Source organism: Embiotoca jacksoni, unplaced genomic scaffold (genome assembly GCF_022577435.1).
Source record: "Embiotoca jacksoni isolate LCO1_2020_lvr unplaced genomic scaffold, fEmbJac1.0.p SCAF_66, whole genome shotgun sequence".
NCBI classification, from domain to species: Eukaryota; Metazoa; Chordata; class Actinopteri; family Embiotocidae; genus Embiotoca; species Embiotoca jacksoni.
Genome location: NW_027185421.1, coordinates 791,377 through 818,359, shown reverse-complemented (window position 1 = coordinate 818,359; position 26,983 = coordinate 791,377). Strand labels below are relative to the sequence as shown.

General features: G+C 44.8%; 3 protein-coding genes, 1 long non-coding RNA gene and 1 pseudogene across 7 annotated transcripts; 2 read left to right on the top strand and 3 right to left on the bottom strand.

Annotated features, from left to right (window-relative positions):
• Positions 1-2,453: 2,453 nt before the first annotated feature.
• LOC138213983 (transcription factor HES-5-like) lies at positions 2,454-3,331 on the top strand (annotated as a pseudogene).
• A 959-nt stretch (positions 3,332-4,290) lies between these two features.
• Positions 4,291-13,049, bottom strand: notchl (notch receptor, like). The gene is made up of 11 exons (XM_069175366.1): positions 12,877-13,049; positions 11,841-11,985; positions 10,898-11,230; positions 10,410-10,630; positions 9,849-10,176; positions 8,840-9,015; positions 8,693-8,754; positions 8,348-8,471; positions 7,122-7,219; positions 6,697-7,028; positions 4,291-6,278 (listed from the first exon to the last, which is right to left on the bottom strand). Exons 1-11 carry the CDS (start codon positions 12,926-12,928, stop codon positions 5,780-5,782), a joined length of 2,370 nt encoding a protein of 789 aa, XP_069031467.1. The 5' UTR covers positions 12,929-13,049; the 3' UTR covers positions 4,291-5,779.
• Positions 13,050-13,667: 618 nt separating this feature from the next.
• On the bottom strand, positions 13,668-17,047 carry LOC138213975 (uncharacterized). Of its 2 annotated transcripts, none has more exons than XM_069175322.1 (5): positions 16,826-17,047; positions 16,369-16,476; positions 16,132-16,266; positions 15,132-15,740; positions 13,668-14,762 (listed from the first exon to the last, which is right to left on the bottom strand). In XM_069175322.1, the coding sequence occupies exons 1-5, from the start codon at positions 16,869-16,871 to the stop codon at positions 13,843-13,845; spliced, it is 1,818 nt and encodes a 605-aa protein (XP_069031423.1). In that variant the 5' UTR covers positions 16,872-17,047; the 3' UTR covers positions 13,668-13,842. The 2 variants fall into 2 exon arrangements, with proteins under 2 accessions (XP_069031423.1, XP_069031424.1); XM_069175323.1 differs by lacking the exon at positions 16,826-17,047 and adding an exon at positions 16,586-16,680.
• Positions 16,873-25,420, top strand: tap1 (transporter 1, ATP-binding cassette, sub-family B (MDR/TAP)). Of its 2 annotated transcripts, none has more exons than XM_069175321.1 (13): positions 16,873-16,956; positions 20,349-20,681; positions 20,778-21,006; positions 21,557-21,671; positions 21,970-22,100; positions 22,236-22,441; positions 22,532-22,729; positions 23,052-23,180; positions 23,268-23,462; positions 23,541-23,714; positions 24,175-24,334; positions 24,458-24,594; positions 24,683-25,420. In XM_069175321.1, the coding sequence occupies exons 2-13, from the start codon at positions 20,361-20,363 to the stop codon at positions 24,902-24,904; spliced, it is 2,217 nt and encodes a 738-aa protein (XP_069031422.1). In that variant the 5' UTR covers positions 16,873-16,956; positions 20,349-20,360; the 3' UTR covers positions 24,905-25,420. The 2 variants fall into 2 exon arrangements, with proteins under 2 accessions (XP_069031422.1, XP_069031421.1); XM_069175320.1 differs by lacking the exon at positions 16,873-16,956 and adding an exon at positions 19,351-19,486.
• Positions 24,757-26,954, bottom strand: LOC138213977 (uncharacterized). Of its 2 annotated transcripts, none has more exons than XR_011179588.1 (3): positions 26,492-26,954; positions 26,248-26,393; positions 24,757-24,847 (listed from the first exon to the last, which is right to left on the bottom strand). It is a non-coding gene; the product is annotated as an uncharacterized lncRNA (long non-coding RNA). The 2 variants fall into 2 exon arrangements; XR_011179587.1 differs by lacking the exon at positions 24,757-24,847 and having other exon boundaries at positions 25,503-26,393; positions 26,492-26,543; positions 26,632-26,954.
• Between the last annotated feature and the right edge of the window lie 29 nt (positions 26,955-26,983).

The following is a 26,983-nucleotide window of genomic DNA, read 5'->3' as shown; positions in this document are numbered from 1 at the left end:
CTAATCATCACATCAGAGATGGACATAGTTGATTTACTTCGTAACTTTTAAGTTATGTTTAAGTTTGTATGTATTTGTTGTACTTTGCACAATTCAGAGGAAATATTGTACTTTTTTTAACTGACACAAAAATCGTCACTTTGCAGTAAAATTTACATTTTAAACTTGTGGTTCTTAACTTTTTGAGCTTTGTCAGTTTTTAACAGCAGACCACCAAAGAGACTTTTCGTCTCAAAATTTTTCAAATGGTTTCATGTAAAATACTAATTAGAGCCCAAACATGTCAAATTAACCAAAATTTCACTTAATTATATTTGAAAACGAGAAATAAAAACACGTTTGGGTCTCAAAACTTTTTCTTCTATTCTGTTTAATCATGTCAGGACTCAGATTTATCTGGTGACCCTTTGAAGGGACCTGATCCTCAGGTTGGGAACCACTGGACAAAACTACCGAAAGCAGAAGAAAAAAAACAACTCCTGATCAACTACATAAGGTACATTACGAATACATTATTATTAATATATGCTTTTTCTCGAGTAGACTTTTGAATACAGGACTTTTACTTGTAATCGAGGATTTCTACTTTTTTTTTTTTTTTTTTTGTCTGTGCTGTTACTTAAAGGATTAGAGAACTTCTCCCACCACAGCAAAAGTTACATATCGTTGTTGAAGATAAACTGTTAAAATGTTTGGAGGTGGGTGAAGCAAATGGTCCCAGGCTTCCCAAACCGAGTGCTAATAGATAAGTGAAGTCTGGTCGATGCACATCTGCCGTCTGGCACACCAACTGCTGGATAGGTGTGACAGTGGGAGACTGTCCCGCAGCTCGTTCTCGTCGTGGAGATGTGGAGCAGGAAGCTGGATCCTCACTTTATTACCTGTTAAAACTGATACATCATTCTGAAAGTGTGCTTGGAGGAGAGGTGACTCTCGAGTTCCCACGCACCACGCATGTGTGGCATTCAAAATAATCACGGCATGTTATGACAAAAGTCCAAAAATACTTTGTCTTTTCGTTATAAAAATGGAACTTAACCCACTAATTTGAAGAGACGTGCGTAAAAGGATGGATTTTACGCGTGCTGTTGTTGTCCTTAAAAATTCATACGGTAAAAATGTGCTGCTTTTTAAGTTGCTGGAAAATGTATATTAAAAGATAAATCTTGTTAGATTATCTGATTAAAGACGACAGCTCAACCTGATTTTGGTTTTAATCGGTGTTGGATGCGAATTTCAGCGCTTTAGATGTGAACGTGGGATTTCCTCACCCAACTCTCTCTCATGGGAAAATCAAGCAGGGTGCTCAATTCACACTTCATTACCTGTTAGAGTCGATACGTTGTAATGACTGGTGTTTGGGAGGAGAGCTGGTGTCAGGTTCCCATGCGCAGGCCTCTAAAAGGCCATTTTACACAAGTACGCACAGCGACCCTTTGATTTTAATCCCATTATTTCGCAGATCTTCAAAGCTATGCATGAAGTGGTTTTACGCACAGAGTTCCCAACATTCTGCAGCGACTTTGCAGATTGTTTGTTGATTAAAAGACATATTTTGAATACAGTTTTCTATTTGGTTAGTTTTACATCCACAAATAAAGAAACAACAGTTTGGTGAATCGCGCGTGAAGGGAAGGATTTTACGCATGACATAACGGTTTCCTTCTTTGCAGTTTTGTAGAACTAATGAAAGCCTCAATCACTGAATGAGGGCTCAGTTCAAATGTTTTAGATTTCACTTAATTTCTCGGTTCCACGCGCCACACTTTTTCTGTCACCACTCCTCAGAACCGGCTGAATGTGGACACATCTCATTTCTCCATTCATGAGAATGGCGTGAAAGCGCTCCTTCATTTGTCTGGACTTCCCGCTGACATGTCGGATGTTTGCCACATATGTAAATAAGCGTCACACGAGCTCATGACACCTTTCACAGGCGTGTGCCGGTAACACCGGGCGGCTGCACGCGCCAGCGGATTAGTGAAGGGTCCTGCTGGCGCGCCATTCAGTCTGCATTCAGGTTCCTGTCAAAATGTGTTAAAATAAATGACTAAGAAAAGCATCTTAAGGCAAAAAGGGATTAAAATATATATAGTTAACATTCCTGATTTTGATTTAATGTTTTAATAATAACAACCTTTATTTGTTCACTGATACTCTCCAGTTTTGACAGAGCTTAAACTACAAAAAAAATATCACAACATGGTGTTTAAAAAAACAAAACAAAAAAAAACATTTTATAGACATTAAAGGCTGCCAAACTTAGTTTGTTGACTATCTTTGGACTATTAAAGTGACGTAGTGAAATAAAGTTTGTGACTGTTGGTGGGAGGGTCGTAAAGTTACGCCCACTACTGCCTTAAAAGCCCTCACTGAAGCCCGTGGTCAGATTATGAGGTGAATGACAGACACAGAGCTACAGTTTACTGCTAAAGATCTCCCGAATTACAATCATGAAAGTGCTTCAAGATGTTGAGGACGCAAAGGCCAAGAGGAAGGTATGTGGACCATTTATGCTTTCATGAAATAATACAGATTATTTTGCAGCATACAGCTTGTTTTTCTTGAGATGCATTTTATTAATTAATTTGGATTTAATTGCTGTTTTTTAGAGTCTTAAACCTGAGGTGGAAAGACGCAGAAGAGAGAGAATAAACCGCAGCCTGGAGAGCCTGAAGGTTCTTCTGCTTTATCGACAGGTAAAGGAAACATGCCTCAGGTGGTCCGTGTGTTCGTCATGTGTTCATCGCATAAGACTGAAGGTTTCTGCGTGAGGCTGAGAAACTGCTCATCGACTCTTTATTTGTGTCCTAGGAGACTCAGCGCAGAGTGGAGAAAGCTGAGATACTGGAGCACACAGTCCTCTTCCTCCAGAACACTATCAAAAGAGCTGGAGGTGGAGGCCAGAAACACTCCTTCCACGACGGCTTCTCCACCTGCGTGCAAAGAGCTGCTCACTTCCTGGGGCCTCAGGGGAAAAGCCTGAGGCTCGGAGAAGCGCTGGATGCTTCTTTTGCTGCGCGCTTCTCCCGTGCAGACTCTGCAGGCGTCTACGTCTGCGTCTGCAGCGGGACTGAAACTCACTCCCCCCCCCCGCTCTGTGCTCCTCAGGAAGTCCTCCAGGTATATGCTGCAGATGCTGGTGCACAAGGCCGGGCACAGCCGGTGCATGCCTGGCTTAAACGCGCCCGGTTGTAGTCAGTCTCACGGAGAACCACGTGGCGCTCCAACGACTCCCCAACAATCCCACGGAGCAGCCAATCGAGCCGGCAAACCGAACCTCCTTCAGTGCCTCCCGGTCAACCGGTGTTTCTGGAGACCCTGGCCCTGATCACCACGCACGGTCTTCAGAAACAGAACTATAACGTGCTGATTAATATTCATTCAACAGCACGTGCTGGTCATTTTGGGACAATTTCAGTGCAATGTATTAGCCACAGGCTTCCTGTTTGTTTGTAAATTCTGGTTAATTTCCATTTTGTATATATATATTGATCACGCCGAGAGCTGCTACAGCCTGTTCAGGCCAACTCGTGTTATTTGTGTTCATTTGTGAAACCTTTTTTGCACCTTAACTTATTTCGTTTTTCGTTTGTAAATAAATAAAAAGGAAAAATCAATTAAATGTGTGAGTTCATTTATTATATGCTGACACGTGTCTTGAGCAGAAGTGTGGACTCGTGCTATCACACGCGCGAGGCTGAGCGGCACCATGTGGTGACGTTTCACACAATGAAATGAGCCTGATCCTTTACTTTGGAAAACTGCAACAAACATGCACGTGCCCCCCAAAACATTCAGAAAAAAGATTTTCAAATCCCAAGTTCTTCTTCTGCCAGTTTATGAGTTTATAGTTCAGTTTCAACAACAACAACAACAAAATTCAAACGGATAAGGAGTCGTGCGTAAAAGCTGCCATTCTCGTGCGTAATGCGTGTTTCTTCTGCTTTGGCATTGACATTAAATGAGGTAATTGTTTTACCTGTTTAAACAGAGATTAAACTGAGAGCTGGAAATGCTGCTCTAAGCCTATGACTGTTTAGTCTCTGTTTAGGCTTATCTGCTGAAAGAGTATGGTACTTCTGGTGTGCGTAAAACTGCTCTTCTGCTCTCCGATTATTTATTTGCATCACTTTAAAGACTCGTTTATACAACGGAACAGCTCTTCCAGCCATTTGCATCTCAACCGTTAGGGAATGCACCGTGAGAACGGGGGAAGTGTCTCCTCTGTGCGCCACCTTTTGCGGAGACGTATCAGTTTTAACAGGTTGTAAAATTGTAAATGGGGCGCCATTTCCACCTTTCCCACGAGAACCTCTAACACTTCTTTAATCTGAGGACATGTTTCTCTAAAATAACGCTGAAAGAGGGAATTTGAATATTTTCCTCGAACGATTTTTACTTTGTTTTATTCAACTCAAACTGTTTTTGAAGTAAAACAGTGAACTGTTTCATCACGTGAATTTATTGTGTCTTTTGAGAAGCAACCTAGAAACTGTTGGTTCTAACTGAAGAGGAACGTTTTGATTCAAAGGCACTAAATTCAGAAAACCTTTTGATCCTTTGCGTGTGTTTGAATGTGTATCACAGGCACGTGCCAGCTCTGCATGCGCAATCCCCAATTAATTCACGGCAGAGAGGACATTTCAGTTCCTGTTACATCTTCTTCAATGTCCTCTCAAATTCGTATGTCAAAATGTTAAAAACAACAACAAAAAAAAAATCTATAATTCAAATTTCAAACATAAACCAAGTATCTATAAAATACACTTGATAATTAGGATTTAAAAAGAAATTATTTGCTGGAAGAGTTTTTCAGCTTCTCAGTTAATATCTTGCAGAATAAATGTCACCAGAAGAACTCTGGCATACAGTACAACAGTGCTCCTGATTCATGATGAAAGACAAACAGTCACGATGACACAATGTACAAAAATCCATAAGAAATGCATGAAAAGTCACTTTATTGCATCCATCAGCAGCATTCTGACGTCTGCGTCGTTCTTTTATTATTTCGCCTTGAATGTTTCTGCAAAAATCAGAATACAAGCTGCTGCAAGACATTTTCATCATATATTCAACAGGAATCCATGTCAGACATTTTATTTTATTATTTATTTGACTGTGCCGAGTAACAGAAAATTTACAACAAGTTTCCTCTCCCACACAAAACACAACAATAACAACAAAAAAAAACAATAATTTATGTGAGGCTGAGTAAAAAAAAAAAAAAAAAAAAGGGAGGTAATTAGAGGAGGAACATCTCAGAGTAAAGCTTATTTCACAAGAATCTAACAACTACATTTGGCATTGAAATTGATCCTGTGGGGTCCAATCACGAGTGGGCCGGTCTACGTACAGGTGGGATCCGATCCGCTCAGACCAAACTGGGGAGATGTTCTGGGAAGCGTCCTGGGCCACAAGGAACTCTGAATAAGTGATCAAAAAGTTTGTTTCTGATCCAGTGCTTCCACGTGTCGCCGCCACGTCGCGGCCACTTCAGTAGATTTCTCCCGTCCCTCCACTCAAACAGTTCTTACACCTGGAGATTCCTGCGAGCTCTTGTTTAGTTTTTTTTCTGGTTTTGTTACCAGAAAGCAGCTGAACTGCAGAGAAAGTAGAAGAGACTCACCTGCAAACTGGCGGCTGGACGTGACCCCCCCTCAACTGATGCATGTTGGATAATAATGAGAGGCAGTTCAGCTGTGAGCCTCCTGATGAACCTTCTGCTTTGGACTGAGATTAAAACTCTCAAAGCTTCAGCAGGTTGAGTTTGTTTCTACAAGGCTGTTTGTGTGGAGTCACTGGTGTTGTTTGACCTTTCACCTCTGGGTTTCTGCTCCGTCGAGCTCACCGCTGCTTGTTCTGCTCTGCTGTCGCCGTTTACGACCGGCCGGCGGTCTGTCGGGGGGGCAGCGTCCGTGGGAGGGGCGACCACCACCCTCTCTATGGGCTTGCTGGATGTTCTGTCCGTCACGATGAGATAGTTGGGCTCCGGCTGGTGGGCGCTGGAGCGGCGCTGCAGTGCATGCTGGGTGCAGGAGAAGGAGCGCTGCCGCGGGGCAGGCTGCGGGGACAGGAAGTGAGGCGTCGCGGCTCTGGGGGCTTCCAGATGCCGGTCACGATCCTCGTCCTCTGAGGTCACCTCCTGCAAGGTGCTGATTGGCCGAGGGGAGCGGCCCATCACTCTCGGAGGGACCAGCGCTGTTGCTGATTGGTTGAGCTGTGGCCGCCAGTTCTGAGGGGCGGGGTACTGCACTCGGGCCATCGACCAATCACTGGCAAGATTAGAAAGTCAGCAAAATATTAAACTATTGCGAAATAATTTCTCATATAAACATAACAGAACTACTTACATAAAAAAAAAAAAAAACACAAATTACTTTATCTAAGTAGGTTGTTGAATTCATAACTGTATTTCGAAAAATGTAACATTTTATGAGTGTAAATTCAGCGTAAAAAACGTTTCTATTGGTAATTAATAGAAACGGTTTATTGACTTCGTATTTGATGAGCGAAGTTGAATGGGAGTCTATGGAGCCGGAGGCTTTTTGGAGCCGACCTCTAGTGGCACCCGCTGGTATTGCAGCTGAGGACACTTCTGGATTAGCCTCATATTGCTTGTTTTAATCAACCGTAACTCTAATAGTTGTCCATCTGTGTCCGTGTGCGTGCGTTTTATTTCTGAAACCTTACTTCTGTGGCGGCGGGGTCATGTCCCGATGCGCGACGATCCCAGAGAAGGAGGCGCTTCTACCGGGCAGGCCTTGTGATCCGACCCACGGCGAGTACATCAGAGTGCGCTCCTCCCACATGACGTCGGTGGTGGAGTCGACGGGGACCGGCCCCCTGCTCATCTGATGGGCCAACAGGAGCTCCAGAACCTGGTGGTGCACGCCCTCTCTGGCCACGTCGATGGGACGGCGTCCCCTCCGGTCGTGCAGCAGGAGGTTGGCCCCGTGGAGGAGGAGAAGCCGGGCGGTGTCGTAGCAACCGTGGAGCGCGGAGAGGAAGAGCGCCGTCTCGCCCTGACAGAGAAATAATCAGAAGTACAGCTGAGGTGTCTTAGAGGAGGCACAGAAAAAAAATGCTGTAACTGACAGCGTAGACTCAGAGCTTACCTTGTTGTCTTGCAGGTCCACGGCCGCCCCGTAGCGGATGAGGGTCCGCGCCAGGGACAGGTGGTTCACTGAGCATGCCCAGTGCAGAGCGGATCTCCCTGAGAGAGACGGTGTGAGTGGAGGGGAGGTGAGAGGGAAGAAGGGAGGGAGTAAGTCAGCCAATGAAACAACCATTACACAACAGAGTCCAGCCCAGGTGGTGAAGAGAGGGAGGGAGGGGGGGGGGAGGGAGGTGTGGAGATGAGCTGCCTCAGCCAAAAAAAAAAAAAAGAAAAAAAAGGGATGTAGAAAGAGACAGAAAGGATGCAAAAAGCAAGAAGAAGAAAAGAGGGATGAGCCACGAAGCTAATAGGTCCATCGACCTGCGCTTCGAGCCCCAGAACTCATTAACTTTGTTCTGAGTCAGAGGAGGGCAGCAGGGGAGCTGGAGGAGGAGGAGGAGGAGGAGGAGGAGGAGGAGGGGGAGAGGAAGTGATGAAAAGAAAGGAGAGGAGAGGAGGGACACAAAAAGAGGATGTGAGAGAGACGGGGTAAGTTACAACTCACTCAACCCCTCGGTGTACAGGCGTCAGAAAATAATGGCTCGATCATGAGCTGTAACGAAGGCCGATCAACCGGGTCAGACTGCTCCTGGCGCGGGAACGGAGCAGGAGGCAGAAATAACCTCCAGGAGGAACTAGTCCGAGCGTCGCCTCTCGATCAACATCAGCGCCCGAGTTAACGTGATCACTTGTAACGTGAACATTTGTGATGTCACCGTGGGAACGTCAGATTTTTATATGAAGTCAAACCTTACAGGGCCATGGAGAACCCTGTTGCCATGGCGACACAGTTCAGCCGGTTTGCATGGGATGTTTTCCCTCAGAAGGTCCAGTTCGACCCTTCGGGGAACGAATTCACGGCGACGCAAACGCCGGCAACGTGAAATAAAAACCCACCTGGTGTCTCCCGACCCGTCTTGGACCTCTTGAAACGTGAACGTTGAACACAAAAACGTGTAACTCGGGGCCTGATGTTGATCAAGCAAACAAACTTGGAACACTGTAATGACTTCTTCCTCCTGCTCCATCCACGTCGCTGTGCTGCAACAGGACCAGTCTGGCACATGTTTGTTTTTTTTCCCCAGCTTTGAACTGCTATGACCACACATTGCATTTGGGCAGGTACAGTATATATTTCTTCAGGCCTCCAAAGCAACAGGACGAAGCAGGACAGGGAAGCGTTACCAGTATGATCTGTGTTGTTGACCGGCACTCCCGCTCGCAGCAGCTCCAACACCACCCGGTCCAGCCCGCTACGCACCGCTCGGATCAGAACCACGGAGCCGTCCGGGCCGCACCACTCTGCAGACTGCCGGCACGACGAGAACCAAAGTGAACGTACGACACGTACAACACACTCACATCGTCGGAGTTTAAGAGTTTTCTGTTTTTCTAAGCATTTAAGAAAGAAAGTGAAATATTAACAAAAGATACAGAAGGTCATCATTTCCCTAAAGTCACCAAATGGTCCTGAATAATACTGACTTAATACTTAAATGAACACTGTAAAAAAAATAATAAAAAACAGACCTGCTGAGGAGGGCTGAGCAGAGGAGGAGGTATGGCGTTCCTCTCCCATCCTCTAGGTGGAGCTGACGGATAAAAAACAAGACCCATTTAAGCATGAAGGACACTAATAGAAGATCGTTCACGGATAACGTGCTGATGTTCCCTTACGTTGTACAGGCCTGCGGTTCTGAGAGGGCGCGGCCCGGTAGTGTTTCTGCTCCTGGGTCCTGTGGTCACAGATGGACATGTCCTCCTGGCGCCTGGAGCACCTCACGTTGATGTCTTCCATTGAACTCTGGGTGAAGTCCGTGTCACTTCCTACATCCTGGTCCCGTTTGAGAGGCCTGAAAACCAACAGAGCAGTTTGGATACGACACATTGAGAAACTGTTCTCCTTTCCTCTTTTTTTTATTTTAATTTTTTTATTAATTGGTTACCAAAGAGCTCTGGATCACTTCCAAACACAAGAATACAGGACTGTATATTTACTGCCTCAGGACCACAAGTTTTCTCATCAAATCTAAAAGATTTGAATGCTATTTTTCCCTTTATTTGATAGAATAACAGGACAGAAAGATAATAAAGATTGCAGCAAAGGTTCTCAGCAGCAACTCAACAGAAAATATTGCGTCCTTTCCCACTAAACCTCCAGGGCACCCAGGATATCTGCTCATATAAAAACTAATTATTTAAGCACCAATATTCACAGACGAAAGAATGAGATAAATAATCTCAAATATTTAAATCTAAATAAACGTCTGTTTAATCACCATCTCTCGCTGTATCAGGGAACCCGATGCTGATTGAGGATGGTGCCCACTGAAGGAAGCCCAATACATCTGCAGTATTACAAACTGCTTTGGATGTTTAAGAAATAAAGTCCAAAAACACAGCTGCAATTACCGCTTATGACCATAGGGGCCGCCAAAGAGACCAAAATGGAGATCTTACAGATTGTAATTTTAAAGTTTATGGGAAGTTTGCTTTTCACCTGCTTTAGGGAAATGTAATGTGTAATAAATGCATGTAAAGGAGAGACGTTTTCCAGGACAGAAGTTAAAGGGAACCGTCACGTGAGCGACAGGAAAAACTGACGTTCAGTCTTTGTAATAACTGAACCGGATGAGTTTCAGAAAACCCTGACATCATTCCTCCAGCAGTCAAAACATCCTCTCACCGCATTCGGATGGCGTCCTCCCCCAGCGGCTCCCTCCTCCTCTTCTTCTCCGCCTCCTTCGCCTTCTTCTTCTTCCTCAGGCTGAGCTTCTCTTTCTCTCTGCTGGTTCTGACCCGTTGTTGTTCTTGCTGGGCCACGTGAGGTACCCAGGCCTTAGGTTTGCCGTCCTGCTCGGTGGCTTTGGACCGGTGTCTCGGCCGGTCGCTGCAGTTCCTCTCCGCCCGCCGCCGCCTCACCCTCCTCACCGCTAGGAACACCACCAGGGGCAGCACAAGAAGCAGGCCTATTGCTATGGCAACCACGGCCCACAGCCAGGCAGGGGTCGGTTCTTTGAACGAAAGAACGAAATAATACTTTTAATTGTGGCTGCACTAATGAAGAAAATGTATATTATTTGTCTCGATTAGAAAATCTTAAAATGTGTTAACAAATGCCTTTAAAAAAACAACAACTAAAAAACAATTACACACTGGAAACACAAAGGTGTTTTCTGGTGTTTCGTTTGGACGAAAGTCAAAGCTGGAAGTGTGTGTGTGTGGGAGACAGGACACGCGAGCCTACCTTTGACTTCCTTGTTCACCGTTTCGTCCTCTCTGCTTCCTATTTCCTCTCGGACACCTCTCACGCTGATGATGGCCTTCAGCTCCGGCAGGGCGGGGAACGAGGAGGGCTTCAGCAGCATGACGGCACGAAGGAAACTGGCGGCCTCGGTGGCGTAGGGGAAACAGGTAGAGGGCGAGCGGGAGCACGGCCTGTTGTCCACTTGGAGGAAAAGGAGGGAGCTGGGAGAGAAAGGGAGGGAAGGAAACGGCAGGGGAGGACAGGTAAGCAAAGTCTGAGTCATATCTCTTCAACCTTATTGTACAAAGTTCATGTTGCGGTAATTATCTCAGATCACAAGATGTATGTTGGTTGTTTGACCCAAAAGTGTGAACAGAGGCGTAAAAGAAAGAAAACTTCAAACGGTCCGTGAAAGGAATTTAAATCGATGAATCTAATATCTCTCCACTTTTTAAGACTCTGAATCGTGCCTGAAACATTTCACCCACCCGTTTGAGTCCGCCGTCGACGCCTGAGCCAGCAGGTCGGCGAGCTCCTGCGGGTCGAAGTCGAACAGGTTCCTGTTGACGGCGAGAGGAACGTTGCCTCTCAGCTTGAGCGGCGACTGCAGCAGGACGCTGAGGGCCCACAGCAGAGAGCTGTTGGAGAAGGCGCCGCGCTGTTGAGGGATGTTGGCGTGAAGGACCAGGGTGCCTCTGGCCCACAGGGGGCTCTGGTGCTTGAAGCAGTCGCTGCCGTCCCATCCGCAGGGGGCGCTGTCGCATCCTTGCTCGCAGTGGGAGTTGGCGTAGTGGTCGCGGCAGTACTGAATGTGGTCCGGACTGAGAGCCGCGATGGGAGCGTTAAAAGGCACGTAAAGAAAGAGACAGAAGGATCTGACTAACCAGGTACCGCCGGTGGTTTTACGCTGCCTGTAGGTGACTTTAGGACATTTCATGACTAAACTCGTCATCTATGTAAATACAGATTTTACAATTGTGTGTTTTATGCAGTTTTTAGTGTTTTTAACTGTTATAATTAATTATTGCACTTCCAGGTTGCCTGCAATTTCTTTTAGCATCTCAGCATTTAATATTCCTTCACACTACGATACTGAGGAATTAAACATACAAAATGATTCCCTGAGGAGGAGGAGGAGGAGGAGCAGAGGAAGAAGGAGGAAGAGGAGGAGGAAAAAGAAGAAGAAAGAAGAGCAGAGGAAGAAACAGAAGAACAAGAAGAATAAGGAGGAGGAGAAGATGGAGGAGGAGGAGGAGAGAGAAGAAGAAGCACTAACATAGATAAAAGCTTAATAACCGTGATTAAGAATGAAACCGTAAAATGTTCTAATTTAAAACATTCACATGAACATAGAACAGTTTTTAATGGTTCTACAACTCAAATTAAAAAGTCTAATATTAGTGCTGAAATTAAACAGTGAAGTTATTTTACTTGCAGTGGCCCCGGTCCTTCAGGCAGTCGAAGCCGTCTCGGAGACACTCGGGCTCCGTACACTCTTTGTCACATGACCCGTCTCCAAACTTGTCCTTACACTTGCGGTTCACTGGACAATGTCCCCACGGATCACCAGACACAGCTGTGGACACAGACGCAGATCCGTGCCAAAAAAAAAAAAGTGAACCACGTCACACGTATATTATATTTAACAGTAGAAGGTTCATTATTTCAGCCTATTTGAGTACCAAACTGTTTTCTTTAAGTATTTTATCTCCAGACCGACTCACCCACGTATTCAACCGCCTCATTGTTTCAGACCATTAGCAACAACTCACAACAATGCAGGTCGAGCTGTGAAAGGTGGGTCCTGATACGGACCGTTAAAGGGAGCAGGAAACGGGCCCGACATAAACAGGAAGTTTCCAGGAGAAGCGAATAGCAACAGGAAATGGAGTGGGTCGGGAACTTGATAAAGGTCGGAGGTCGTCACCGTGGCAATGAGGAATGTGATGGAGTTGGACAATGGGGCTTGGCAGGTGTGTGCGGGGACATTAAAATTGTCGCAGAAAAAAATAAAAACGTGGACAATGGAGCCAAAATTAGACGTGTTTAAAAAAATTTACACTTTTGTTTCACTCAAATAGTAAAGGGAGACTTTCTGGTGAAAAAAAGGAGTACAAATAATTGTTTTTACATTTATATAGATATAACTGAAGGGAATTCAAACACTAAAACCACGCAAATAAAGAAAACAAAACTGCTGACATAAGTACAACTTTGTGAAAAAAGACTAAATATGGATATTTAAAAAAAATAAAAAAAAATCGATTAATAACGCATTCCACATTTTAAGCAATTATATGTAAACCAAAAGCTTAAGGTACCTTTTTAAAAAAAACACATTTTTAATTATACACTTTCGACAATAAATGGCACTTTTCTCAAATGAAACTTTCTTTCTGTAGACGGAGGTTTAAGTTTCAACGCACGCTAAACATATAGGTGTAGGTTCAAAGTGGGACTGACTCACCTTGACATGTCCAGCTCAGTCCCAACAGGACAAACGTCCTCAGAGCCGACATCTTCGGGGTCACCCGGCTGTAGGCCCGTTCTCCTCTCCGGTCCGGCTGCTCGTTCACCGCTGAGCCTCAAACGGCTTCTGATGTGCACGAAGCTCAGCTGAGACTCACTCTGCCGCTCACGCCGAACGGTTAACTCGGAGTGAAGTCACCCAACCCCATCACCACCGCCCCCCCGACACCTTCCAGCAACACCACCCAGCACACACTGTTCACTCGCTCTTTTTTTTTTTTGTCAGAGGCCCTGCGGATATCTGGACAACTTCCTGCCACTGTGTGGAGAAGAATAGGAAGGGCGATAACCGTGTGTGTGTGTGTGTGTGTGTGTGTGTGTGTGTGTGTGTGTGTGTGTGTGTGTGTGTGTGTGGTTCTTACTGTGTTTCTGGAGGTTCTTGGGTGAGCCGTTATTTCTTAATGTGAAAAAAACTGCGGGGTGTGAGGGAACGGCATGGTTTGAATTTTGACCCTTTTTAAACAAGTGGAGAAGCGCCTGCCAACACACACACACACACACACACACACACACACACACACACACACACACACACACACACACACACACACACACACACACACACACACACACACACACACACACCTGCTGAGTCCAAAATCACTGGAGTGTAAATGCTTCCGTTATTTGTTCTTACTTAATTCGCAAAGAAAAATAAACACTCAAAGTTGTTTCGAGTTTTAGAATTTTCACATAACGAACTGAAAAACTCAAAAACAGCAGTTTGATTGATGAACGTCTTTAGATGACAAACATTCTCAAAATAACAGAAACAAATCAGAAGTAGAGCTCAAATAATTCCACACTGAAGAAAGTTGGACCGTTTCAGGCAAGCAGTTCATTCAGTGCAGTCTTGGAATCGAACTCTGTAATGAAAGCAACGACCTTCGACGTCGCTCCTTCTCTACGGGTTTCCCGCCTTCTCCGCCGGCGTCCCCGGAGCTCCTCTCTCCATGCAGTATTCCTCCCAAAGCTCGTTGAACAGGTTCCCCGTCGAGCCGAAAGCGCGACCTTGATCCTTTCTCGGGTGGCGCAATCCCAAGTCCATCTTCTTGAAGACGGCGCAGAAGACCTGCCGAGAGAGCGGCGTGGCCTTCTTCTCCAGGCAGTAGTTGTAGTAGCGCCGGTACACCTCGGACATGTTGGAGAAGATCGGCTCCAGGTAGAGTTTGGAAATGGACGCGCCGCAGCAGTAAGACGGCACCTTGGGTAGCCTCTCCAGGAACTCCCTGAGGACGACGTGCTCTGAGGCTTTACGGGACTTCCTCTGCGTTTGCTTCTTGGCGATTTCCTCCGAATTGTCCGGCTGCGTCGTGTTTTGCGCCCAGTTGAGCACCGACCACTCCCCGACCCCCAAAGTGGAGAGGAACATCTTTTTGCAAACCTGTTTTCTGTCGCCGTCGGCTATCAAATGGTACCGCATCGAGACCGATCTCCTCGACTGAGTCCACGGTGCTCGGGTTCTTTCCACCGGGTCGCAGTCGACCAGTCCGGCCACGTAGATCTTCCTCTGGGTCCAGTTCATGCACTGCCAGAAACGGGTGAACAGCTCGCTCCTCGTTTCTTCGCTGAAGTCGGCGCAGAAGCGGTTCGACGCCCTTTTGCAAGCGCTGGACGAGCAGCCCGGTCCCATCGCCCTCTGAGATTTAGTGACGCTGGCGCCGTCTTTCTTCCGTTTGCTCACGTACGGTTTTCCCTCCATTCGAAGTTGCTTCTGACGATTTTGTTTCCACGTCAGCGGCTTGGCGACTCTGGATTTCTTCCTGACCGGTGCCTCCGGTTCTGGTGGCCTGGATTTGTCTTTGTCAGCGGCATTCACTGGTTCTGGAAGAACAAGGAGAGTCAGGAGAGCGAGCAAAAGATGAAGGCCATGTCTGAACCCGTTGGTTTGTGAGCGGTTTGGAGCAGGAAGTGACCATATTTGGACTTTTGTTCACTTTGGCCGTGAAGCCGTTACCGACTGAATTTGGTCTTCGGCTTCAGGGGTTAAATGAGTGATTGATTGGTCTATAAAATAGGTGAAAAGACAGCCGCAGTTTTCCACAGCTAAAAGGCCACATGATTATGAAACTATTAGTTTGGTCCAACCAGCAGTTTTAAACCTTTGAGTTACAGTGACATAAAACAACAGCAGCAAATGGTCTGATTATCAAACCTGATGTGTTACTGATCATTAAGAGAGACGCCACTCACCCCGAGTGACTTCCGCGGTGTGATTGACAGCAGAAGGAGTTTGGATCGGCGGCGGGCGCTGACGCACGACCTGCCGCCTCTCCGGTCTGTTCTGGTTGGACTCGCTCCTCTTCGTGGCTCCTCTGTGGGTCCAGCTGAGCACGGACCACTCTCCGATCCCCAGCGTGGACACGAACGTGTTCTTACACACCTGCTTCCGTTTGCCTTCCACCATCAGGTGATAGCGAAGCGACACCGACCTCCTTGAGCGCGACCCCGCCGCCCGCGACCTCTCCACGGGGTCGCGGTCCACTTGTTCCGCCACGTACAGTTTCCTCTGAGACCAGTTCTTGCGCTGCCAGAACTCCTCGAACACGTTCTTCCTCGCCTCCTCGTCGATTTCGTCGCAGAGGCGGTTCGACGCCTTCTTGCAGGCGTCCGAGGAGCACCGCGGTCCCATCGCTCGCGGCTGCTTGGTCACAACCTCGCCGTCCTTTTTGCGTTTGCTCACGTACGCTTTTCCCTCCATCCTCAGCTGCTTCTGCTTGTTTTGCTTCCACTTCAACGGATCTGCGACTTTGGCTTTATCCAAATGAGTGCTTCCAATTTTGGCAGCTGCATTAAGGACGGCTGCAAAAACAAACCGAGAGGAAAACAGCTTTATTATTTCTGACTATTGGCAGCGGAGAACTGAGACACTGTTTTGAGTTTTCAAAGGGCTTTTTTATATAAATATACCGGCGATGACGAGGCGAACTAGTGACTATGGATCCCCCAATGCTGTTAAAATATTTTTTAACTGTATTCTTTTGTCGTTTTTCTATCTGGGATGACATCTTTTCAAGTAAAAAATTCAGGTTAGAAAAAAAAAATTGTCGTTTGTGGCATCAGTAAATCACGTTCGACATGATTTTAGATATTAAAAATCATAAAAAAGCAGAATTACATTGATAAATTGACATATATCAGCACCACGTGGGGCGTATATTAATGGTTAAATCCACAGTAGACAGGACTTTACCGGTGTCAGCGGCCGCAGGCGCCTGGTTGTGTAAAGGAAACTGGGGGATCGACTGCGTCTCTGCTACTATCACAGAGCGGCACCTCTTTTTGTCCCCGTCACATTTCCTGCTCGCATCGGTGACGTGCAGGTGGTCTGTGCAGAAAAAACACAAAACAAAATAAGGAAGACACACATTTGATCTTGTGTAGACGTGCTGTGGTTTGCAGTTAACGCTCCGCTGGAGCTCGTACACACCTGGTGGGACGCGGTGCCGCCCTGAAGTCTCAGCGACGGTGGCTCTGGGGACGGGAGGGTCAGCGGTGGGTTTGGGATGGAGACCGATATCCTCCATTGCTGCAATGGCTAAAAAAAAAATAAAAAAAAAAGAAAATTCATCAAAATAATGCTTTTAAAACTGTTATTAGTTTTTATCTTGTGTGTCTTTTTTTTATTATTATTTTTTTTTTTACACCTTTTGTTCCAGTCTGAAAACAACAAAGCCATGTGTCCACATCCAGATGTTCCTGATGTGACGTAGAAAGTAGGCGTTGCAGGGCCTGACATTCACGGAGGGAGTATGAAACGCTGCAATGGCGGTCGAAACAGAAGCTTCACAACCGGTACAGCGGAGCTGCATGCAGGCTGGACTCCGACAAACGCTTCGAAAATTGCATTTAAAAACAACAACAACAACAACACAGTGTTTGCTTACATAGAGTTATACATTTGAAAACGTCCCGGAGACCCGTCGCCTCCATCCGGATCAGATCACGGGGGTTCCCCGCTGCCGGCTCGTTACTCCATCGCGGCTGTGACAGTGAAACCCGGCAGCCGGCAGCTCAGGTGGGTCCGGCTCGGCTCGGCCAGCTTTCCGCCTCTTATATTTTTTTGCTAAATGTCAACAACTCTGGGACGTGAGGAGCTTCGCTCTGGCAGCTGCCATGTCTGAGCATGCGCAGAAGCCACCGGCCGTTCATCGTCTGATCGTTCAGAAATAGATGAATCGATAAAAAAAACAAAAACACACACACACACACAAACAACACTACTACTAACACAGAATAATAACAAGAATAATCATTTATATAATTAAATTTATAATAATAATAATAATAGAAGCATTCTGTAAATGTACTATGTAAATTATTAATGTTTTATTTTCCCATAATTGCAGATTTTTAAATGGACACCGTTTATTAACCGACTGGATGCTTTGTTACTTCTGTTCTTTCTTACTGTTCACAAATTCTTTCTTTTACCTCTTTGGTTCTTTGTGTTGTTCGGAGAACTTTATATTAGATAAACGTTAATTTGCTGCAGCACCATCACCATAATCTACCTGTGATTTCTGGGTCGAACCACCTCTCATCAGGCCAGTGTAAAATCAGTAATCTGTCATAGTTTATTATACCTTTATAGATCCAAAACTGAAAGATAAAAAAGTCAATATTGTTTGGCCTACATAAATAAAATGTACTCGACTTATTATTTTCATTTAATGCTGCTTTACACCGTAGATCAGTGGGAAATATTGCACTTTTTAAAACCACATTTCATGAAGATTAATTTACTACTCAACCAACCTTTAAGTGCTACGTAGTGCAGACATGAATGCATCAGTAGTGAAATTCCAATAATAAATCAGATAAAATTTCAAATTGATTTAAATGATTTTTCTGGGCAAACCACTGATGGATTTATTTGTCAGATTAAAATCGGGCTACTGAATGTAAAATTACGGCAATCAGACTACACAATATCCACCATGTGTACGTTTTTAATGGTAGCATTTATATTGTATAGCCCCCCCCCCCCCTCCCCTCAGGTTATTTAAAACCCCCCAATTGTAAGAAAGATTTGTGTTGAATAGTGCAAAACATGCTTTAAAAAACAGGTTTTCCTTTTGCAAACAAATCTGTCAAACAATTTCAAAATAAACATGAAAGGAAACATTCTTAGTGACGTATTGGTGCCTGCCAAGAGGCTGCTTAAAATAGTAGGAACATGTATAGCTTTGCTCATCTCATCCCTTGAACATGACAGAAGTGGAGAGGAAGGAAGGAAGCTGTCAGGGACTTCTAAGTCAGACAACAGACCACAACTGGGCTGCAGCACAAGACCTGATAACCAAGCAGGAAAAGCAGCCGGCTGCTCTTTCAGGGGCCCCCGAAACTCTTCGAATTACTGCCTGTCATCACGTTTCCTTATTTGGTTGGACATTCGGTAAAGAATTTGAAAGTATACTTTGTCACACTGTCTTGTAGAGAAACTCAAATTAAAACACTATAATTTTAGCTCAGCCTACTGTGAGGTCACATGGCGCATCTGCCTGCTCTATCGGTGGATAGATGCTGCCACATAAAGCGTCTTTCAAAAGCATGTCATCAGAGTGAAATTGATGTTTTAAGGCATTTTAATTTAAGACTGCAACACTTCAATAAGACAAAATAGAGACTGGGTTTTGGTTTTTATTTCACACCGTCTATATAGGCTACAAATATAAATAAAAAGTTTGTATGTTAACAGTGCCTTTCAATTAGTACTGAATAAAAGCTATAACCTTTACATATATATATACCAATGTAGATGTACTTACATATTTTTACATGCAATTTGCTCATGGACAAACAACGACTGAAGTATAAGTAGCTAAATGAATTAATGCATTTTGATAATGGAAAATAACATAATTACATCAATATCTCACATTTACCAGTAGGCCTACATTTCCATCTACATTTTTGTACCTTCAAAATAATAAGCAATACATAAATATATAAATACATATATAAATATGTAAAGAAGGAAATAAATGTAGAAATGAAGGAATTGCCAGAATAGATGTTGATGTATGGATAAATAAATAAATAAATAAATAGATAGATAAAATGATGTGAAGCTCTTGGCAGTTTCACCTCCTCGTCGCCTGGTGTCGCTGTTGGACTGGTGGATATTTCATATTATCACCACTGTAGTGCAGCACGAGCTCGCCAGGCACTCACAAGGTCTAAATATATATATATATTTATTATTATTATTATTATTATTATTATTATTATTATTATTATTATTATTTTTTTAAAATCTAATTACGTTTCAAAAGAAGATGTTGGAGTAAATACGTTCCTACTTAAAGAAAAGTAAGGTTTGTTCCTCGTTGGCCTTCGTTAAAATTCGGGACTTTCCGTCGCAGCAGCGTCATAAAGAGTTAGTTTCGGTTTCAGTCTGAACAGTCGCAGCTCGTTCGGCTGAAGTCTGAACAGGTTGCCGGTCAGGAGGGATTAAGATATATATTTATCTTGTTTGGGTGGAAATATCTGAGTCTTTTCAAGCTTTCCGTCAAAGCAAACTCACCTTGTCGAAAGGAAGTTAAGTAAGTACGCTGCAGCTCTGTGTTAATAACTCAATCTAAACCAAACGAGCCATTGTGCTTATTGAATCAGACGTTATTAATAATACCGACTGTAATAAGCTGTGTGTTTTTGCTGATTTGTTCGTGTTTCTGCGTGCTGTTTCTGCGGGTTTATCGTGAAGTTAATGTCGCACCGTTTCAAAGAAATCAGCTGTGCAGGTGAAAACGAAAGTAAAGCAAAGAGAGAGAAAGTAAATTCAAACCTTTATCAGCAAACTGAAGGTTGGACATACAGAGGTAATAAAACAGGCAGCTGTGTGTTGTACCTGTCTATTAGATCCTTTAAATTACATAAAACCTACTGATGACACTGGAAATTCTCCACTGCAAGTTAAAGTCCTGCATTCAAAAACCTTACTTAAATAAACAAAATGTACTTAACGTATCAAAAGTAAAAGTACACACTATAAACATACTTTCTGATAGTGTTTTACTGTTTTATGCGATGTTTTTAGATTAATGCACCTTTTTTCCTAACTGTGTTTCTATGCTGCTGTAATGACAAAATTGCCCCCGCTGTGGGATTAATAAAGTCTTATCTATCTAATTTAAATTCACCAGATTTGGAGATACATGATTTCACCGGATAAAAAGGGTTTAAAAAAACAAAAACAAAACTGTGGTCTTAAAAGTAGCTGCAGCTGTCAGACAAATGCAGTGCAGTAAAAACTGCAATATGTCTCTGAGATTCAGTAAGTAAGACGTGTAAAGTTGCATTAAATGGAAATATGAAAGTAAAGTCCATTGTTCCGCTCCACCGCTGCCCAGCAGGTGAATACTTCCACCCTGACGTGTGCGTGTCGATCCTCCCTTGTTCCTGCAGATCCTGTGCACGATGCAGAAGATGAGTTACTTCTTCCCTCTGCTGTGCGTGAGCATTGACGTGTGCGTGGTGCACGCCCTCCGCCTGCTGCAGCTCTCGCCTCCGCTGCTCTCCCATCCCTTCGTCGCCCTGTGGGGGGGAGCGCTGGCCAGGGCCTCCGTCCTCGCCTTCGTCGCCTCCACCTACCGCGGGAGCTTCCCGTGGATGACGAGCTTCGAGGGCCTCCGGAGTGTGGGGGTCCTCTGCTTCCACTTCCCGGCGTACATCACTCTGCTCTGGGCGATGGGGTGGTCCGCCATGGAGGAGCTGTGGGGGTGGCACTCCTGGGAAAGGGTGAGCGGCCGTCACCGTCCGAAGCACCAAAAATGATGTATTTAATGTACAGATAACTTCACACGACCGACAATGAACGCGTCGTTTGCTCCGCAGGTCTCCCAGGGTTACGTTGTGACGGCGGTGGCCTGGCTCTACTGGACTCGGTACGCCTCGTCCCTTCTGCTCTCCTGGGGTGGACGCGTCTCTTCTCTGTGGTCGGGGACGACGTCCGAGACGGCCGACGAGGACACCAGCTCCTCTCTGAAGAGGCTGATAGGATACATGCTGCCCTACCTCGGCCGCTTCGCTGCCGTGCTGGTTCTTGTGATTCTCTCGTCTTACGGTACGCAAGACAACACCTTCGTCTGACTTGGAGTGTATGTGGTTTTTTTGTTTTTATTTTTTTCATCGCTACTTAGTGTTTTCATGCAGCTGCAAAGGTTTGGACAGTTAGCGGCCTCGCTCCCAATCAGTAGTTTAAAGTCAAGCATTTCTTATCAGTAGCTTTGTTTTTTCAATGAACCAGTTTTTTGCACATCTGTGATTTCGACATGGAAACTGAAACTGGAGCAAAGAAACATCCAATTTTGTGTCACATTTTGTGGGAAAAGAAAGAAGTAACAGGGGAGCCGAATCCATTTAATCGGGGTGACGATATTGTTGTTTTTACGGTGCGTTGTTATGTTGGGAAAACCCCGTTGCCATGGCGCCACAGTTCAGGCGGTTTGCAGCGAATGTTTTTCCCCTCAGACGCCTCAGAAGGTCACAGCAGAACTCGGTGTTGACAGGCTGACAAGCCGTTAAAACCCATCTAAACCGGAGTTAATAACAACCTCTGACTCTGACGACCGTTAAAGATCAACATTGTGTTAAACGTGAACTCCCGACTTCAGGTGAGATGGCGATTCCTCAGTACACCGGTCGTGTGGCAGACTGGATCATCAACGAAGACGCGCCGGACGCATTCATGGACGCCATCAAAATCATGTCACTGATGACTGTTGCTAGGTAACGTAACCTATTGACTTCTTTGGGTGTGCAAAACAAATGTCGTCTCAAACAAAGTACTCCATTTACAAACAAAGGTTAGAGCTCCAATACGTTTTTTTTTACAAAGGATTGAATTTTTTATTAAGAGTCAGTAAAAAGTCCACAAACCTCATCGGACGTATTTGAGTCGTTGCCAGATTTAAAAATTATACAGATAATAACATAAAAAAAAAAAAATCCAAACAACCCTGGGAGAATAAAAAAAGAAAATTGTTTTAATTTTTTAATGAAATGCATCCTCTGCCGTATGTTCCAGCGCTGTGGCCGAGTTTGTGTGCGACCTGATGTACAACATCACCATGAGCCACATACACACCTCGGTGCAGGGGGTCGTCTTCCAGGCCGTGCTGCAGCAGGAGATCGCTTTCTTTGACACCACTCCGGCAGGTAAATCACGATCCCGCTGTACATACGACTGATGAAACAAAAAAGCCATTTCTAAAATGATATAATACCACTCAGGTTCCCTCGTACAGAATTTGACGTAATTATTGCCGGCTGATGCGCGACTCTTCTTCTCAGGCGAACTGGTGTCCCGGATCACCACGGACACCAACGACATGAGCGAGGCGCTGAGCGAGAAGCTGAGTCTCGTGATGTGGTACACGGCGCGTTTTGCCTTCCTCTTGTTCTTCATGGTGAGCCAGTCGTGGAAAATGACCCTCCTCACTTGCATGGCGCTGCCCATCATCTGGGTGATACCCGAGCTCACCGGACACTTCAACCAGGTGAACAAAACGCTGCCTCGGATCGTTTGTTGATCAAAAAAACAAAGGTGGTTATTTACTGAAATATTGCATCTTTTTTCTCTGTTTCAGAATATTGCTGTTAAGGTTCAGGAGTCGCTGGCTAAGGCCAATCAGGTTGCCACGGAAACCTTCTCCTGCATGAAGACAGTGAAGAGTTTTGCCAACGAGGACGGTGAGACGGAGAGGTACCGGCGTCGCCTGGACGACACGTACGCCCTCAATAAGCAGGAGGCGCTGGCGTACGCGGGCTCCACCTGGGCCAACAGCGTGAGTTCAATACTGACCTGCGTTCAACATTAAAAAACACTTGAATAGATCGCTAATTATAGTAAATCTGTGTATGGAAAAGCACTACGTATTGTTTGAACCTTCTGGGATCTACTCAGAACTGGAATCAACATCAGTCTTTGTAAACAAAACACATCCACGTATCCGTACTTTTCTCCCTATTTTTGGGCATAATTGGGAAAACTGAGCTTTTCTGTGGAGACACAAAGAGAAATGCACTTAAAACCACAGACATCTGCATCATGGCCATTCTTTAATAAAAAGGACTATTCTTAGTAAGTTATTGTTCATGTTCCCTCAGATGACCACTTTAGCCTTGAATGTGTGCATTCTGTACTACGGAGGGACGCTGGTGACCAGAGGGGCCGTTAGCAGCGGAGACTTGGTGTCCTTCGTCCTCCTCGAGCTTCAGTTTGCTTCTGCTGTCGAGGTGAGTTTCATATCCAAGATGGAGCCCTTTCTTTTTTTTTTCTTTTTTTTTGTATGCACATCTTATTCACTTCTACTTCTCTCCCAGGCCGTCATGCGTTATTACCCCGAGGTGAAGAAAGCGATCGGTGCCTCTGAGAAGATCTTTGAATATTTGGATCGGAAACCTCAAGTACCCCCGGAGGGCTCTTTTACCTCTGAAAACTTCAAGGGACACGTTCAGTTCAAGCGTGTTTCGTTTTCCTACTCCGGAAAGACGGATGAAAACAGCCTCGTGCTTAAGGTATGTAACTTTTTGTCTTGAGCATTAAATCAATTTACACTTCTACTTTTATTAACATCCACCTCTCTCTTCCACCAGGATGTGTCTCTGGAGGTAAAGCCGGGCCGAATCACCGCCCTGGTGGGGCTCAATAGATCGGGGAAGTCCACCTGCGTCAAGCTGCTGGAGAGGTTTTACCAGCCGCAAGCTGGAGAGATCCTGCTGGACGGGAAGCCACTGCAGAGCTACAAGGATCAGTTTCTACATGACAAGGTGTGTGTGTGTGTGTGTGTGTGTGTGTGTGTGTGTCACACGTTTATAACGCGATATCTCAGGAGAACTTGGTCAAACTTGGCAAAAACATTCACTTGATATCGAGGATGAACTGATTAAATTTGGGGGATTTTTTTTTTTAAAGATTTTATCCGTCTATCTAACTGCCATCACATTTAACTGCTGTTTATTTTGAACATCCAGATGAATAAAAACATAATAAACCTCTGTGGGTGCGGTTACTTACACCCTCAGGGGATCGAGTGTTTCCCCTTGGAAAGACAGCCTCGGCAGGGCGGCGTGGCTCGTTAACAAATAGTAGTTACTGGCTGTAACTGTAGTTCTATGAGTAGTGTATTTTTTTGCCTCACTTTATTCTCATTATAACCCATTCCCAGAGTCAGATGGTCCAGTTAACTCACCCGCTGCTGTTCCCTCCGTCCTTCTGGTTTGTTCATAGATTGCTGTGGTGAGTCAGGATTGTGTGCTGTTTGCTCGCTCTTTGCGGGACAACATCAAGTACGGCTTGGAAGGCGCCACCGAGGAGGATATGTACGCGGCCGCCGAGCTGGCCAGCGCCCACAAGTTCATCATGGAGCTGTCGCACGGATACGACACAGGTCCGACCCAGAATATCAGCAATTGGTTTTTTTAAATTTTCATCTTAATGCTTAGAGGTCTGTAAGTGAGTCTTTCTGCCAAGCTGTCAATCACTCTGCTGCTGTTGTCCACCTGTTGCGTAGATGCCGGGGAGAAGGGAGGTCAGGTGTCCGGAGGCCAGAAGCAGCGCATCGCCATCGCTAGAGCTCTGATCCGAAAACCGAAAATCCTGATCCTGGACAACGCCACCAGCGACTTGGACGCAGAGAACGAATACCAGGTGGGAAATTCTTCAGTCTTTCACCTGCACGCATAGTTTTTTTTACAATATTTTTTAACGCCAAGTATCCCCCCTCTTCCCCCCGTAGGTCCTCCAAGCTTTGTTGAACGACCCCGGACGCGCCGTGCTGTTGATATCCAACAAAATGAGCGTTGTGGAGAAGGCCGATCATGTAATCGTCCTTAGCGAGGGGACGGTGAAGGAGCAGGGCAGCCACGACGAGCTGATGAAGAACGGCGACCTTTACGCCAAGCTGGTGGAGAAGCAGAATGTCGGCTTTCGGTGTCAAGAAAAGGAGCTCAACGACTGACGGGAAGGCTGCTGGTTTTGAAGGATCGGATGGTCAAAAACTGCACTCGTGTTACGAAGTACAAATAACTTGAACGTGAGACCACTCTTTCTACTACAAGTGCCTGCAAGATTTCAAGGCTATTTCACCTGGGAAGTAATTGAAGCAACTACCTACTCTAGAAATCCAGAAAAACATTGGTACCTTTCGATCAGCAGCCTCTGAGAGAGGTATCCATCTAACCCCGATATCAATAACACATAAAAAAAACAATAACACAAATCAGAAATCGTTCTATTTATACTGTACGGCTTATGGATTTGCTTTCGCCACATTGCTCCACTGCCACTAGCCCGCCACCTGTTTCTGGGTGGTCCGCGGAAAAATATAGTGTTTCCCGCATGCAGACTTACTTTGGTGGGCCGCCCGCATGTATTAACAGCTGCCCGGGTGTATTCAGTAATCCCACTTCAGCATTTTTGGATGTATTTATTTTTTAGCGAAACTATCAACGCCAATAAATTCATAAATTCAAAATGCGTGCGAAGAGAATCAATTTGTTTTTGTTCACAGTGAAAGAAGCTCATTCAGCTGGTTTGGGTGGAGCTCAGCTATGTGAATTAATGTTACTAAGCTGTGAGGAGCTCTTGGACACTTTCAGGAAAAAACGTTAGACACTTCTGCACATCCAGAAATACAGGTAGTGGCTGAAAAAAATGTCCCCTTGTGGGATTAATAAAGTGATTATCTATCTTAACAGTTCTTATTAAACTTATATTGTGTTGTGATTGTCAACGAAGGTCTCTGGTCACCTTTCACATGTCTTTGGGTGTGAATGGAAACCTTCCTTTATGATCACCCTCTCTATTGCTTCACACTCTGCATTTGTAGACATAGAAGAGCTCAATCAGTAATATTTTAAGTATTTTATATTTTATTTTTGTGTACTTTTTCTTGTCTCAATGATTCCTTTTGTATCATACATGTTATTACTTTTCTAACTGCAATTATGATATCTTCATTTTTTAAAAAATCTTTTTTGTTTTACAACAGTACGACTTTTAAATAAGAGTTGCTCTGTATTGTTCATATTTGTGTGGGGATTTGTTAATGATAAAGGAGGTATTTATTTTCTTCACATTTTCTAAGTTGTTGAAGACGATTTGGGGGTCAGTTATCCCCTTTTATTGAGACTAACACGGTGCCATTCAGAAAAACACTGTGCCGAGTCAAAACTCCTCATTCAATGATTTTTCATCATTATTTACAGTTACAAAACTATTACGTAAAACATTTGGGATTGTGTTGTAAGCAAATTCAGGTAAAAAAAAATAAAAAATATGCTTGATAATAACTTTACACACTTCTGTTTGCCATCGTCATGAGGTCATCACTTGGGGGTTTCCCGTCACTCTGCTCTCTCCACCTCATCCCAAATCATCTGTTAGGTTGGTTTTAAAGTCAGGTGATCGCGGAGGCCCGGTCAGGTGGATTTTAGCTCATCGTCCTGCTGGAAATTTAAAATAAATGGTGATACCACTAAGCAAAAAAAACCAAAACTGCAGGATGCTGGTTATATATATCCATCCATCCATTATATATACCCACTTTGTAGGGGCTGAAGCCCATCCCAGATTACTTTTGCTGGGGGAGAAGGCAGCTTTAAAAAAAAAAGAAAAAAAAAAGGACCTTAAATACATAATTTCGCAATTTAGTAACATGTTATCTTATAAAAAGCTCCTAGATACCTATCAGCACATTGCATCTGCATGTTCAGTCCACTGATTGCCAAAATACATACTCTCAGCCCAAATAACTACATGCCAGTCCAGAAAAAAAAAAATACAATCGCCACGCAGGTGATCCGATGGTCTGAGATCACCTGCAATAAGATGCAAAAATACGGCAGATAATAAACGCATCATAACACAATTCCGCATATATATACAGAAAGACGTTCGTCTGTAAAATGAAGAGCTGAAATTTGCCCCAAATACGAGCCGAAGCCATTTAACGCAGTGCGACGGCAGCTCCCATTGTTGCTGGAAAATCGGAATCATGGATGAATTCAGAGAACAAGATGTACCGACCACAGCCGAA